Source organism: Tenebrio molitor, chromosome 2 (assembly GCF_963966145.1).
Source record: "Tenebrio molitor chromosome 2, icTenMoli1.1, whole genome shotgun sequence".
NCBI lineage: Eukaryota > Metazoa > Arthropoda > Insecta > Coleoptera > Tenebrionidae > Tenebrio > Tenebrio molitor.
The window spans coordinates 21122644-21140333 of record NC_091047.1 but is presented as its reverse complement, the minus strand read 5'-3'; the positions used below and the strand labels follow the sequence as shown (position 1 = coordinate 21140333).

The 17690-nt window shown below is 35.6% G+C and overlaps 2 protein-coding genes across 3 annotated transcripts in view; both read left to right on the top strand.

Moving 5' to 3' along the window:
* LOC138124872 (uncharacterized) overlaps positions 1–17690 on the top strand; it is a 93546-nt gene that overhangs the window by 49475 nt on the left and 26381 nt on the right. The gene's annotated exons all lie outside the window — the stretch shown is intronic.
* Positions 7672–9519, top strand: LOC138124937 (uncharacterized). Its single transcript, XM_069040133.1, has 2 exons — positions 7672–8472; positions 8525–9519. Exons 1-2 carry the CDS (start codon positions 7702–7704, stop codon positions 8945–8947), a joined length of 1194 nt encoding a protein of 397 aa, XP_068896234.1. The 5' UTR covers positions 7672–7701; the 3' UTR covers positions 8948–9519.

The window sequence follows — 17690 nt, the reverse complement described above, 5'->3', positions numbered from 1 at the left end:
TTCAGTGAACATTCATCACGTCAAAAACACAAAACGGGGCATTTTAAGCGTAATTGCAAAATTATTTGATCCCCTCGGACTCGTAACGCCAATCACAATAAGTGCGAAAATCATTTTACAAAGGATCTGGACCTTAAAGCTCGATTGGGATGAGTCTCTACCTGCAGATATACATACAATGTGGACAAACTTTCTAAGTACTTTCAGTCAGATAAACAACATAAGGATTCCCAGGAAGGTGATTAACGACCGATCGTATTCTCACATTCAAATTCACGGGTTTTGTGATAGCAGTCAAAAGTCGTACGGTGCGTGCGTATACGTGCGAACTCTCTATAATGATGGACACGCCGAGTCACATCTTTTATGTTCGAAAAATCGAGTTGCTCCACTCAAAGCCATCACCATTCCTCGTCTCGAATTATCAGCTGCCTTATTATTAGCACAACTCATGAGCAAAATCAAGAAGACATTAAATATTCCCGCCGAAAAATTCATTTATTGGTCAGATTCAACAATTGTTCTGTCATGGTTGAAAATGCCGTCATCTTCGCTAAAAACATTCGTTGCCAATCGTGTAGGAGAAATACAATCCTTAACATCAGTTGAGGACTGGTATCACATTCGAACATTTGAGAATCCCGCAGATACACTATCACGGGGGGTTACACCACAACAACTCAACGATTCGACGCTATGGTGGCACGGTCCGCAGTTTTTAAGAAACGCCAATTTCAAAGGTTCCGATGACAATATTTCAGTTTCTTTGTCTGACATCCCTGAAATCAAACCGAAATGCTGTTTGGCTACCACCAGAGTTAATTCGAATTTTGCAGCCTTGACAAAATTCTCCACATTTTCCAAAACAATTCGAGTCACGGCGTATGTCTTACGATTCGTAAACAATTCCCAAAAACCGAACAACAAAAACACGGGGCAATTAACTAGTGACGAAATCAAACGGGCACATGACGTAATCATCAAAATGACACAATGCGAAGCATTCAGTAAGGACATTCACCATCTCACCAATCATAAAACATTGCCAAAAACAAGCAAACTAATAACTTTGCAGCCCTTCATAGACAAAAATGGTTTACTACGCGTAGGGGGTCGGCTCAAACATGCTTCGATCGCGTATGAACAAAAACACCAGCTGCTCCTACCGAAAGATCATCATATAACAAAACTTATCATTCAATCTTATCACATAAGTCACTTGCACGCTGGTTGTCAAGCTACCACAGCAGCAACTAGGCAACGGTACTGGATACTCTCTTGTCGGGACATTGTACGTCAAATCATTTTTAATTGCGTAAGGTGTTTTCGGGTTAATCCCAGATTCGAAAATCAATTAATGGGAAATTTACCTGAACCACGAGTAACACCGTCTAGACCATTCACTCACACAGGGATTGACTATGCGGGACCCATACTCATCAAAGATGGCTTCAAACGAACCAACAGAAAGATCAAATGTTACATCGCCATTTTTATTTGCCTTTCAACTAGAGCTGTGCACATTGAATTAGTTTGTGATTGTACATCAGCAACATTCCTCAATGCGCTCAAAAGATTTATGTCTCGCCGTGGAAACGTTTCAAATTTGTATTCAGATAATGCGACAAATTTTGTGGGTGCGAACCGCGAACTTGCTAAGTTATTCAAAACAAATGATTTTCAAACCAAGATAATCAATTCATTAGCAGACCAACAAATAAATTGGCATTTTATCCCCCCACGTGCTCCACACATGGGTGGACTTTGGGAAGCCGCTGTTAAGTCGACCAAATTTCATGTAAAACGCGTCATAGGGGAGACGTTATTAAATTACGAGGAGTTATACACACTGCTGTCAATGATCGAGGCCTGTCTTAACTCCCGACCCATCACTCCTCTATCCAGTGATCCCTCCGACCTAAAAGCACTGACCCCAGGCCACTTTCTCATTGGGGACGCACTGACGGCGCCACCAGAACCAGATGTCAGCGATCTCCCGAGCAACAGATTATCCAGGTATCAATTGTTGGAAAAAATACGCCAACATTTTTGGAAACGGTGGTCCGGAGAGTACCTGCACCAATTGCAACAAAGGACGAAGTGGAACACCGCCACGCAACAACCCCAAGTCGACAGTCTGGTGCTTCTCCGAGAAGACAACATTCCAGCCTTGCAATGGATTCTTGGAAGAATCACGACGTTACACCCGGGGACTGACGGATTCACCAGGGTGGTGACAGTGAAAACAGTGCGAGGTGTAGTGAAACGACCAGTGACAAAAGTGTGCGTGCTACCACTGTGTTAAAGAAGACAATCGTTGCGGCCACTCATAAACTCTTAGTGTAGGATCTTTTTTCAAAAACAATTTTCTTTTTTTTTCGTTCTTTCTTCTCTCCAACAATCACACTGGAACATGTCTACTATCTTTTTTTCATCTGTTTGTTTATTTTCTTTGTCATTTTATCATGTGTAAGGTAGTTAGCATATATCAGATTAGTTTAGGAAATTCATCATCATTGTACAAATTAATTAGTATCATCACATGTACTATTATTATCTCGTTGAAAGAGGTACTTTCAAGGGGGGGGAGGAAATGTTAGGTACGGCGCCAGAAAACTACCTGGACGACCGTCTATATAAACCCATGTTTATGTAAAAGGGGCTGACACGCTGACAGTGCTGACACTCTGACACTCAGACTCTTAGCAGTACGACCAACAGGTCAATTGTTCATTTTTTCAACCAAAACCTTGTTGTAAATAAGTTGTCGTAAGTTGTACCAATATAATACAAAAACACCGTGAGTGTTTTAATTCCGAACACGGAACCCCAAACGTGTCTGGAGGAAACCCCCAGACTAGATCGGCGTCGGAAACATCCGCGACCGAACAGGTGGAAATTTTGAAGTAGGTTGGCACCCATGAGCAGTTGGTAAAACGAAATTTTAAATTAGTAGGTTAACAATAAATGAGATACATTTTTTATAGTACTATAACCAGTGTGGTAGGTAACAGGAATAATTTATTATCAATAAATAATTATTACAACAAATTTCAATACATAACAAATGTTAAGTGAATATTATTAAAGAAGAGCAATGATATTACAAGAGAGATGTTGGGAATATGATCTCCCTTGCTGCATACGAACAATTACTTAGATAGTAATTTTTCGTATATTTGCTAACTCAGCTAATAAACGTCAAACAACTATCTCTATGAATCAAATTTTAATGCAAAAATCGTTTTTACTTTAAAATATAAAGGATTCATCTTACTTTCGTTATGGTGTTTGTAATAACGGAGAATGGACATAGATATAGCGCTGTTGCCTATTTAACCGAGCTTTGACAAAAATTTCCAAATTTAGATTGGTACACGTATGTGCTATGCAACCAGAATTACTTCCATTCATTCCAGAATATCTGTGGAAATACGTCCAGAATCTCAAAGTGTTCTTTGATCTAAATAATTGTTGATCGCACGGTATGCTTCTGTATTTTATTTTACTGAATATATTTACAAGTATGTACAGTTACGATCACGGAAATTCGTCAGTTATTTTACTGTCAATTCGAAAAAAATTGTGTAGCCTAAGCTTTATTGTCATTATGACTGACATTTAAAATGTTTGTTACAGAAATTCTGTCACGCACAATAAAAATGATTGACAAATTGACATCCATGTCAAAAATTCCAGTCAGAAATATATAAAACCTGGTTTACAGCTAATGTCAGTTGAATGACAACGACTGACGAAATTCGTGATCGTGACTGTACATACTTCAGGGGTAATATTCGTTTCCTCTAATTTTCTCAGCAGATAAATTCAACTCAATTTTTAAAAACAGCATTTTTAAGTAAGAAATTAAAAAGGATTAAAGGTGTTAAGTCGGGGGTCGACTTGGTTATTTTCTTCTAACAAAATTTTTCATCGAGTCATAGTAAAAAAAAGTTTAAAAAGGCCAGTATTATCAACAGATATTAGTAAGTAACTAAAAACGCCTATAAAAAATGCAAGAAAAAAAATGAAAATAACTTTGAACATTCATTTTGGTTGGAAAATGCCTTCTAAGGGCCTGATTTCAAGTTGACTTGCGACGGTCGCACTTGTTGTTGTCATGGTAACGTCGCAAGAGAGAAAGATGACGCATATTGGTAATTAATGTGTAGGATAGAGATAGCTACACATTTGCGTTGCATCACCTATTTGCGACCATGACTTGAAATGGGGCCCTTAGTTACAAAAAGGTGCATTATTTTCTGATTTTAATTTAATAATGTCCAATTTATTTTGCCAATATTGTAATATTGCAATAATTATCGAAAACCAGTCATATGAGTAATAATTTTTCATTAAAGATTTTTTAGGTGTAAGTAAGTACATTTCGATGTAAAATGAGAATTTCGCTGCCACCTTGTTTCCACTTTAAAAATACATATCTTAGGAACTATCAGTCCAAGAATCACACATCACAAAATTGAATAGTTGAGGATTAACTTGTTACTTTTCTATTTCAGTTATTTTTCGACGTGCCAAACGAAGAACTAGCACGCTGCAAATATAATGACGCGAATGAGGATGACCCATACCATTTAGAAAACTTTATTCCCATTTTGAGGGCACCTTTAGAAAATTCGCCTGAGTTGTGTCTCCAAAACGAAGACAGAAAAGTCAACCATATTAGCTCGTGGATGATGGAACTGTTACACTTCTGCGATGCACCTGTCATCACTCGAATCATTCCGAAGTTGTTGAAAAAGGGCGCCAACGTCAACAGGAGGAATGTAGGACAGCAAACGTGTCTCCACTGCAAGATTCCTTACAAATATGAAATGGTAGCGGAGATGCTCGTCAGTCACGGAGGCGACATCAACGCACAAGACGTGTGGGGAAGGACACCACTATACTTGGCCTGCAGCGACGATTCCTTTCCAAATGAAGCTCTATATTTCCTGATGAGACACAAAGCCGACCCCTTCATTGAATCGGATTGTTGCGTTATACCTCTAGCTGCATTAAGTCCTCGAAAACAAGCTTTACTTGACGTCGTTTTTGATTACACTTTCCGAGATCGCACCGAGATAACCCTGAAACTTCCTTGGTTGACAAGGGGGTTGATCCGGAATTCACCCGCATTTCAAAAATTTTGCCAAAAATCTTTCCACGTGACATGGAAGTTTTGCGATTTAATTGACCTATGTACTAAAATCGCTCATGCTGAGCCAGAAAATTTGGCTTTGTTTTTGGACGTTTTCGAAGATGCAGTGGTTGCAATGTTTGACAATATCAAGACTGCCAATCCGATCAATGATATCATAGACCAAATGTTCTGGCACACCCATGGTGCACATAGAGTGAAGAGAAATGAGAGATATTTTGGCTTGCTTCAAGTTATATTCAAGAGCCGCATTGTGTCCAAATTTGTCGAACGGCTGCAGATCAAGGATCCGATTATAGCTCAAGTCATTGAGGCTACTTTCCCAGATACTCGTAATAAATTGGACGATTTAACCGATTTAGTGACACGAATGTTGAAAGAGGGAGTGCACGTGACCTTTATGGACTTAAATTTCATGGCAGACGCTCTTGCCAAAAATTCGGAGATGCATCGCATGATAAGTCAAGCAGATATCATACCCTTACATGAGATGGCGTTGCTCACTACATCCTTTCCAAGTGAAGTCATTCTCAAATATGATATCCACATTAACCCATACAAAATCATAAATTACATGCATAGTTCTAGATTTGCATCACGTAACGTTGGACTTGTGTATTTGGATTACTTTTGTGATCCAAGCCTTAATAAAGCGTTGCTTGATATAGCGGTAAATGTCAACGAAGTCCTGGAAAGACTTAAGCAACTGCCAAAAGTGCCTTCGATGCTACAATTAAGCAGAGACGCATGCAGGAGACACTTGATTAAGCGTTTACACATTAAAACTAGTCGACAATTTTACACTGCTCTGGATCGACTTCCGATTGGTCACTGGACAAAAAAAATTCTACTTTTTCAGTTCAAATTATACTAATTTTGGATTAATCAACGACATATTTGTATTTATATAATAACATATAAAAAAATAATTGTCAAAATTATGTAAAACTTTTTTTTATACAGGGTGTAACCGAATTCAACCGACAAACTCTTACAGTGTGCTGGGTGACTAAAAACGGCCCTAAATTGTTATGACCCATTTCCTTCCGTTTGGACGTTTTGTAGTGATGTTCTGACTCAGCATTGAAATCATTTCCTTAAATTTGATTTTTTTTTATACCATTCCCAAGGCGGTCTCTATTTTAATTTTAATTTTCTGCTACTTCTGCTGTCAAGTCAAGCTTCAGCAATTCATAAATTTCATCTAGTGGATGCCGAAAAAACTCTTCTGCATCAGTTTTTTCTGTAAATATCCCCCAGATATCCTGGATTCTTTCAACAATTTGTTCAAATGTGTCTGGCTGTTGCTCCCGCATTGCCGCTGAACTTGCATGAAATTCTCCATATTGTTCCAAAATCGAAATTCTTGATATAAGTCAAACTGTTGAAAGTGGGAAAGATTTCACTGATAGATTTTTAAGTAAGACTAGAAATACCGGTCATTTTAAAAATAGAATTCAACATATCGTTCATGCAACCGTAATTTGTCGTAACCCTCAAAAAAGTTAAAATATACTTTATTGTATCATTGGACAGAGAACATATTTTTTTTCCTGTCCAACTTTCGTAAGTTTTTGCTTTATAGATACAGAGTGTCCCAAAAATGGCGTACTAACGGTGCACTACGGTGTAGAAGAGACTACCGTAAACGTCAGAAAAATGTTAAAAAAATTCTATTGAACTTATTTGCTGATTTGAAGGTCTTTGAAAGTGGCACTTAACAGGTAAATTATTTTGAAATATATGTATTAAATTGTCATGACAGCTACCTCTAATCGTACATATTATCACAAAGTACAAGATTACTCACTACCAATATCTAATCCTGCATAATAGAGAATTTACATTAGGATCAGGTATTAAAAATGATGCAACTAAGTAACTTCTGATTGGAGCTCCAGTTTAACCGTTGTAATGTAAAGAATGAATCCTGAATGGATGAAAGAATGGTAGAGGGATGTTTGAATTTGAGTAAAAGACGTGAATGAAAGCTTTGGAGACATCCCTAAAGTATTATCGAAATAAGAAATAAGTCATAAGACTCATAAGAGTTCTACCGTTTGTTTTAGATCCGTCAGATTGTTACAGTTCATTGCAATGTAATGTGTGTGTTTATGCTATTTTTGTTGAGTTTCATTTAATAGATATATTCATCATTTAATTAAATCGGTTTTATTCCTGAATTCTCCGCCAAAAAAAATTATAACAGATTAATTTAGATTTTAAGGTTAGGTACTCTTGAATAAAAAGAAGATATCAAAAAAATTGTAATATTGTATTTAAACTGATTATCCTCACAATTACTGCGAAATAATTACGTCAGATCCCATAAATAAATTTAAACTGTCTATTCGACAAAAGACTCGCGTTTAGATTAGAGTCTAGGTATAATAATCATTTAGTTCCTCGTCGTGATTGTATATTTGCTGTCGTCAATTGAAGGTCATATACCTACTGCACAAATATCTAAATATAAGTTACCTAACAATAAATTCCATCATTCCAGTCTGTGTAGGTCGGGAGAGTAGCGTAGGCAAGCAATGATTGGTGACGAGCAAGAAATACGTTGTTGGTTAAAAAGTGTCTTGACAGAAGAAAACATCGATGATTTTTCGGTGCAGATATTGGGAAATTCAGAAAAAGGTGATGGCTACAATGGAGACATACATTTCGCCCGTTTGGCAAGTGCTGATACTCATCCCCCAAAGGAATATAATCTGGTGTTAAAATGCAGCAAACGAAGTCAAGCTTTAAGAGAAAAGTTCCCAGTGAAAGAATCATTTTTTAATGAAATCTTCATATATAAAACAGTGTTGCCCGTTTTTACTCAGTTTCAACTTGAAAGGGGAATTAATAAACCATTTGATAGTGTTCCACAATATTACGGACAATTCACCAGCGAAAACTTGGAAGTTCTAGTTTTTGAAAATTTGAAAAGTGTTGGTTACACTCTGTGCAACAGAAAACAACCATTGACGAGAAAGCACATAGACGTGGTCATGACGGAATATAGTAAATTTCATGCCACTTCCTTTGCTATGAAGGACCAACAACCAGAAAAGTTTGAAGAGTTAAGTACAGGATTAATTGATGTGTTCAAAATGTCTATAGAAAATATGGACATGGAAAGTTTGTTCAGAAATTGCATTGATGATGTGTACGACTTGTTAAAAGGAGATCTCGATGACAACACTTTATTGACTTGGAAAAACTTCAAAAGCCAAATAAAATGCATGTTCAAGGATATGTATGAGCAATCAGATACCAGGAAAGTAATTATTCACGGAGACAATTTCATGTTTAAACATGCAGTAAGTGTAATATATTTTTTTTCTACATATAAATAAATGTCAATTGTTTTAGCCAGACAATGACATTCTCCCGGTAGAAGTAGCAATTTTGGACTGGCAAATAGCGAAGAGCTTTTCATATTTCTTATTCACTTGTATATCCAAAGAAGATATTGAGGACTTGGACGAAATTTTGAAAGTTTATCATAAGTCCTTAACATCATATTTAAACAGAATGGGTACCGATTCGAGTGTGTATCCGTTGGACATATTTTTGGAAGATTGGAAGAAATACTGTAGATACGGCATTGCAATGAGCAGTATGTTGTTTAAAATTTGTGCCACCGACAAAGATGAAGCGGTTGAAGTAGGTCAAATAGCTGACAACGGTCAAAATTTTGAAGATATGTTTTCATATGAAGTTAAAGACATGATTAGTTACAATAACAGAGCACGACACGTTGTAAAATATGTAGTGGAAAATAATCTAATTTAGTATGTACTTACATATTTTATTTTTATATTTTTTATCAATTTGAATACATATTTATAAAAACCCTCTTCAGAAATGGCAAGAAATGTGAAAAATTATTTCATTCTGGCGTTATTCAGACACATGCACCCAAATAGCTGAATCATAATAGTGCATCGAAAACAGTCTTCACTTTAAAAATCTCTGAAATTTTAAATTTGAGTTTTGATGTTGCATGTTTTTTTTTTAGTAGGCAATCGCAGAAAAATATGCCACTGGCTTTTCTTCACCCGTAGGATTTTCATTCGTGAGATGAGTAGGTACTTCTCGTAGAGAGTGATGGAGGGCGCATTGTTCAAAAAAGTGATTGCGACCGCGCTTTTCTGTAGACCTGATAGTAATAACTAATAAAAGGTCTCCGGATGAGCCTAGCGAAACCGAAGTAAACGTAGATAACTCATCTTTCTAACAGCGTTCTTTTAACTTTTTTTCTGGGGACAATTTTTGTAAGAATTTTCATTACATCGCAATGCAACTTAAATAATTAAATTGTGATTCTAACATAATCATCTTATTTATAAATATTTCGTTATAGATATACCGTCTTTTATAATAGGTAGGTACTATTTAAGTTTTGTGTAATATCTCTACGATTCGTTCACAATTATCTTTTTGAAATACATGTTTTTCAACGCCATCGAAAAAACTGAATGATTAATAAGTGTGCCGAGGACGTCATGTCAACCGTGTTTGTGAAAAAAAAAGTCTCAATGTTGTTTGTCAGATTTGTTCAACGCTTAACTTTTCGTTGAAAATAAATGAATGAAATCAATAAAGAATCGCAATCAAGATATTCTCGATGTCCGGAAGTGAGGTCATCGTTATTGCCTGCAAAATCGCGCTTGTTATTATTATTATTATTATTATTATTGAATAAGTCAACTAACAGACTACTGTCCAAATAAAAGTTGACTAAAACAGGAAAAACAGAATTTAGCAACAGTCAGCTACAATTATTACTGCTGTCCCATGCAGGGAGATAACACTGAATAAAAACCATGTCAAATAAACCGTTGCAATCGATCCAAATTACACGATATAACAACCAGTATACTCGGAAGTGGCATAGCATGAAGATCACAAATATCATTAAAACAGTTAAACATGGAACACATTCTGAACGAAGGAGAATGATTAAGAACATTTGTATTAGCTCTAGGAACATAGAAGTATCTAGGCAATCTTGATAAAATCTGAGGAACACTGATGCACAGACCACTCAAAAGACTGGAGCAGTCCACTTTATTGTGTTAGTGTTAAAATTGTGAAGCATCATCTTCGATCTTGTCTACATTTGCTGCTGTTTGTCAGATTTGTTCAACACTTAACTTTCCGTTGAAAATAAACGACTGAAATCAATAAAAAATCGCGATCAAGATATTCCCGATGTCCGGATGGGCGCAAAGCAAGTGAGGTGATGGTTATTCCCTGCAAAATCGCGCTTGTCTTGGTATTAAAATTCTGAACCATCATCTTCGATCTCGTCTACATGTGTTAGTGGCATACGGAATTCGATTAATTCAAGGTGTGTCCCATAACATTAAACATTAATTATTGAACGAATTGTAAAAAATTTGAAAAATAAAGTTTAGATCTACGTTGCTATAGTTATTTAGTCATTCATAACGGCCGCTCCCGCTCAGAACGGACACCCTTAACGGACTCCGGACGGTATGAGGTTATTTACATGGTGACAAACAGTCCGGAAAGCCACCTTTAACAACTAGATATTACAAAAAACTTGTTAAAAGAACCCTGTAAAAATGCATGAATTTCAATGACTTGCTCCAAATATTTTTTTTTGAATGGGCGTTAGATTTATTTATATACATATAAAATGGAATCCCAATAAAATATGCAGAATTCATCGAAGCCATTATAAAATATACCTATACCTACCCGACCTTTTCAGTATATCAGTTTATCAATTGCAGGTAGCAAAAAATGGAAGCAAAACGTTTCGGTGTAAAAACCAGCCTTCTGAAAGAACTGAGATTATTCCAGTTGACGTTAAAAAAGAAACGGAAATTGTACTACAACGTAGAGGTTGAAACCTTCGCTGGTAAGCGCGACACTGTAATTTTCGTTACAGAACAACAAGTGACACTAGATGACTATTCCTTTTATATACTTAAAAATCAGTACAGAAATCGAGGCTCACAAAAAATTTCATTAACTCTTTTTGGAGTTATGGAAATGGATGTTACCTTCGAGTCAACAAAGTTAAAGAAGTCATTTTATCAGCAAATGTAGGTACATATGTAAAAGTGAACAACTTACTTTTAATTTTGCACCTTTCTTGTTACAGCTCTGCTAATTGGACCCCTAGTCCAGAAAAAGAAACCTGACAATGTATTTATAATTAATTATAAATAGATTAATCAATGCTAAAGTTATTTGTCTGTGTAAGTAGTTGAAAACAAAAGATAAGATGATAAAAACATAACTGATTTCACCTTTAACTCATAAGTCGTATTTAATAATAAAAAAAGAATTGTTTTTGAGGGACTTGAAGAAATTAGCAGGGAATGAAGCAACTTTAACAAATAGAGTTTTTATATCAATTTTACAAAGAAGATGTTTTACTCCGTCGGAAAAATAGGTGCGTGAAGTTAGCCCAGAAAAATGAGGAAAAATCTATCGATTTTCTTTTAAAATCGTTATCTATGTGAGTTTGTATAGCATGCCTTCTACCTTATAAAAATAGGACAGAATTCTTGAAATATCTGCTTTTTAAATATACTTTAAAAACAGGGGTGTGAATTTGCTTCGCTCATAAGGACCTTATCGGAATTTGTTTGGACGAAATCGCATTCATGTGTGCTGAAGTGGCCCAACAAAAAACAAGGCAAAAAGGCGAATTTTAAGTGTTTTCAAAGGTGAATTTGTTTGGCCGAAATCGTATTCATACATATGTGTGCTGAAGTGGCCCAATAGAAAAGCAGCGCAAAAAGGCGAATTTCAACTTTTAACAAAGGTACCTTGAAAAACGGGGTAGATTTGATTAAAAAAATGGTGTGTGCTGAAAGGGCCTTCTTAGTAGTTCTGTTGTTTGTTAGGTTTCGTCACTTTAAAATATCCAGCCGCTGCAAATGTTAATTGTAATTGGACAGAGTTATTACCCCATTGACCTAGTCTCCGGGGGCTGTAATCTTGTTAGAGCTGTGAAGGAAGCTGTTCAAGTGTCCGTTTTATCTCCATAAAGGAAGAGAAGCAGTTATAAATAAGAACGTTAAACACAATCCGTAAAAATGAGAAGTTGTAGACGTACTTAATACAGAAAATGTATGTTCCACACGTACTCATAGATATGAGTTGATTTTTGTTAAATTCGTAGAGAGTGTAGATGGTGAGATAAACGGTCACAGACGCTAAATTAAACATTTCAGGTGGTGTCTCCGATTGCATTATCTAAATGGTCGTTTATGGCCAAAGGGACTGATAGCGTATAATTAAGATAATCACAAGAAACGTGGACCCCAATAATCAATAGTCATTTACGTACAAAGCGATTGTTTCTCTCTTGTTGTTTCACACATGACATAAAACAAGAATACGGCTTTTTTTTTAAATCGCAAGCAGATATACCTAGTTCAAAAATTCTAGCGTTTTTGTTATTTATCATTTTTCTTCTTGGTATATCACTTCCAATTCCGCTGGATATATTCTTAATAAGGCTGGGAATCGTATTCGAATTATTCGAATAGCTGGGGTGCGATTCTCGAAATCACACGACCCCTGTTCGAAATCGAAAATCACAAAATTTTCGTGCGTTTTACAAAAACTGTATTCTCGAATAATTTTCGCACGATCGAAACAGTTCGTATTCGAATATTTTCGTGCGTTATTTTGCGAGTGGTCCACAACATGTGAAACTTGTTCACATCGTGCGATCGGTCGATCGGTGAGGCCATAACAAAATATTGTAGCGCAAAACGTCACATTAATAAAAGAGAATTTTTTCTTTCGGTCAAAAAATCGATGATGTGGTAAATTTGGCTGGAATTGGAACCCTAGAAGTTGGGGAAATTGGAACATTTCTACCTAGACCTATTTTTCATGTCAGAGACAATCCATTCTAATCACTGTCTGAAAATTTGTTTGTAACGATCTATCGGTTAAACAAAGAACCTTATGTACCTGTTGGTATTTAGATATTTCTCTTTTTGATCGGTCAAATTGGTGAAAAACTAGTGAAAACTTGAAAACTAGTTTACGTAGATAGATCGATAATGGGAATCTTCTTTCTTACCGACCCCTACTCTTTGAGGCGGCCCCATTTGAAATTGGCGGGAATTTCAAACCGGATGAAAACTAATAGTTGCCGTTCCTGACACAAAAACTGACATAAATCAAACTTTAACTGTAACCAATCCTGATTTTGGAAGATTACACCGCAAATATGCAGATAGATATGTTGTAATTGTGATGATAAATTATAAATATTGAAATGACTTTTATTTTTACGGCCGTCGTGAAGGCAACGGCTGCGAAATTCAATTTCGCGGCCTGTTCTACGCACGCGGAGTGCTCATTTCGGGTACGGTTCCACACAAATGTAATTTCCAAAACTCTTATAGTCATTAAGGTATCAAGGGTGTTATTTATAAGGTTGATAAACACTCGTGGTGCCTTCATCGTTTAGGTAATGGCGACTAGTTTCGTGTGTTTTTAGATTGACAATGATGAATTTATACCAGTCATTCAAAATTTCGTCGTAACTAAGTGTTATAATATTTTGAAAATTTCATAAAAATGGGACAAATGTGGAAAGTTTGTTAAGACCGTTGAAGACCGTTTGTCGTAAAATTGTGGCAAACGTGAGATTTGCGAGAATCGGACCAACGGTGGATACACGGTCTAATAAATTGTATGAGTAAGGCAACGGTCAAATTGGAATTTGGTTAAAAATGATGCAACCTCTGATTGGAGCTCCAGTTTAGCCGTTGTAAAGAATGAATGCTGAATGAATGAAAGAATGGTAAGAGGGATGTTTGAATTTGAGTAAAAGATGTGAACGGAAGCTATGGAGACGAGTCCCAAACAAGGGTCTTAAGAGTTATCGAAATAGGTCATAAGAGTTCTACCGATTGTCTCAGTTCATTGTAAAATATTATGTGTGTTTGTGTTATTTATATTAAGTTTTATTCACTATATATTGGTTTCTAAAATTTTGAGTTCGGTCCTGTCCATTTCCGCTGTACTAGATTAAAAACTAATCTGGCCCAGGATGATGTCTTTCCGGAAATCGCTCTGCAGTACTCTCGAGACGCCGCAACTGCATTCTGATAGTGATAACCTGATGACATTGCCCAAACATTTGCAACATATCTGTGAGCTCATTATTTTCCTAATAATAAAGCCATTTCGACTAATTAGATGACAACTCTGACAGTATTTTTGATTAACGTCCATGCTCATTTGATTTTTTTTGTCAATTCCAATTTCTAACGAATCAGCGCAAATTTGAGCAGGACCGGTTTCAAAATTTTCAAAAAAATTAACTTATTGTATCTTCATTGCCGTACACATTTTACTAAGGTGATTTTGGCTAAAACTCTTTAGAACAACGCATACTATCACATGTTAAAAAGGAACGCCTCAACTTCGAAAACACCGTGTATATTCATCATTTAATCAAATCATTGTTATTCCTGAATTATCCTGACAAGAGCAAAGAAGAAAAATCAACAGTTTATCAGAAGTGGTGTAGAAAAGAAAAAAATTATTGTAACTTAAGCAATAAAGACCTTATAACGCTCTAGAGCCTGTTATCAAAAAACTGTGTCTTTGATGTCATGTAAATCAGTTTTATAAGTCATAGCAACATGTCGTGTAAGTTGACAATAACATTCATTTGTATTGTTTCCTTTGACGCCGGAACTTAATATTTTCACGAAAGTTCTAGGAAAATAATAATTTTGACAAAGATGACAGTTCAAAAATTTATTTGAAATAAAAAACGAAGGATTCTGTACCTTGAATATTGAATACTCGCCCCAGTCGCACCACAGGCTTGTCGGTGATTTTAGTATTTAGTTGTGATCGTCCCAGGATGTAAGCAAGCATTACCTTATGCATAACAGTGGACACATTTTTCCTGCCGCACCAGTTTTTAAATTATTCGTACGTACACTCATATCGGTTTCGCGATTTTTCCGGCGGTGCACTTGTGGAGGCAATATTTGCGGCTTCTTTAATTTCCTCTACCTCAATATTTCTTAATTTAACGATGTCAAACACTTTTCATGTCATTCAATAATTTTGTTTATAATTGCAATTGTCTACGTAACATGGCAAAACAGCCTAGACGATTCTCACGAAATGAGGTTGAAATCAAAATTAATTCCGATGACAGGTGACAAACCAAAACGATTTCTTCATAAATTTGGGTAAATTTCGAGGTGGCAGCGGGAAAAATATAATAAGATAACACGGAATGTATTTGTTACGGAAATAGTGCGTAAGGGGGCGAATGTGCACATTTACCGGCAAACGTTCATCGTGACCGGTTTCGATAAACCTGCTGAAGCCTGCTCCAGTTTACTAAATTGTCATTTCCCAGAAGTACTAGGACACTGAACACATTTACCGGTCAAAGTATATATAAGAGATAATTTACGCACATTGGCCGGTTCTGCTGGTCAATGTACAAATAAGCCGGTGAATGTGCACATCGACCCTTTTTGAACTTTTACCGTAACATAGCGACTATAACATTTTTCGGTAGGCAACAAACCGCGGTTACACCTTTGGCTTGTACACTTTTGTTCACGGAAAAAACATACAAGTCTTGAGAGAGATTTTTGCGATTTTTTAGTTGTGTAAATTTACTTGATGTTTGTTTCCATATTTACCCATATTAAGTTATCAGGTAAGAATTTACAAACGAATTTTGATTATACCAGACGAACAATAAACCTTGAAAATAAAAAATAATACCTATAATATTGATAACAGTGTTATTAGAGGGGCCATTAAGTACACTTTTACTGTCTGAAATCGAATATTATCAAGTCTTTACATTCGTTGTTAAGTACTTAAATAACTATTAATTTGACTGCCGCAAGGTTACTCAATATTACCGATACATGGTTGTGTAAGTCACACGCTGACTTTAATGCAATCTATGTGTTAAAAAATTCTCTGAAGTATTCTCCAATGTAATAGTCCAATAGGGTCTAATGAACCCATTTCTACTATTTATATTATGTACTTGTTTTTTACTATTACATTCAACGTAAATGATGTCCATTGTCTAATAACAGATTTGTCGATTAAAATATGAACTCATTACCTCATTAATTATATGTATATCCAGTTAAGTCAAAAAATATATCTGTGGAGGTCGTGAAAAAGTAGGTACAGTTAATTTCAAAATTATAGAGTACACCTAATTTTCTACAGTGTAAATTGCACTTACATTTTTTGTCAATAATCAATGTCAATTTTGACAAACAAAGTGCCTAATCTAACCGAAAACGCGAAAGTGCTCATTCTTTCCGAATTCTAAGAAGGGTGGTCGATCTGGAGGGTAGCCCAGTATTATAACATCACGAAGAGCACCATGCAGAGGACAAAACAGACAAAATTATGTTGTTCTAAAATATCAGCGACTTTTTATGTTGTCAAACTTACCTAACCTATAAAAAATATGACGCTCAAATTTCAAAAAGGCATCTTTACATGTGGAAAAATCTGTAATAAATCGACTTATTGATTTTTGACGTGTACTCGATAAATTTGAAATTAACTGTACATAAAGTTCATTCACGTTGGATTTTCCTCTCAAGGTCAAATAATTAAATTTTTTGGTTTTGTAATTATGTTTTGTAAATAGTGACATGCAGGTAAACACCGTACAGGTTGGATTGAGCATTGCTAAATCGTATTATGTTGGTTAGCTGTCACTATTTGCAAAACATAATTACATGGCCAAAAAATTTAATTATTTGACCTTGAGAGGAAAATCCAACGTGAATGGACTTTATCTACACTTAAATTTATTATTTTAACAAAATTTGTTTCTTTTATTTTGTATTAATAACATTTTGATAATAATTCTCACAAGTTTGTTTTTTTGTAAAATATTAGAAGCACTTGATGATTGACATATTTCACAATACTATTGGGAGCATGGAATTTCGGGCAGCAATTTACCTGTCATTTAAAAAAACCCAATGTAGTCTAAGCCTAATTGTCATAAATGGCATAATGATTAATTTTGACAGAACTTCAAAGTAAACTGTCACAATTATGCATAGTTATTTTACACTTTAGTTATTGATTTCCAAAGTTTAATAAAAAAGACGGTTTTGTTTTCAGAAAATCACATCTAAGCGACTTGCAGCTTTTCAGAATTGATGAATGCAATTTCCAAAATAATATGAGAGAATAGTAGATATTAAAATGAGGTTATTAATACGTCTAGCACCTAAAGCCTATTTCACATTTTATGTCAGTCAAATTTCAAGTCTGCCCGAAATTCCGTGCTGTCAATAGTACATCTGCCTGGGCGAAGCTTTAGTGCCTGTGATCTTTACGGAGCCGGCGCCACTTTAGGGGGAATGTCACTAAATAATCATAACCTCACAAACAAATTTAATGAATTCAGTGAAGTTGTCAAACTGCAGTGTCAAAGAGTGTTACAGCTTAAAAATACCTTTTTTGTTAGTCACTGTCACTCATACCAAAAAATGCCCAATTT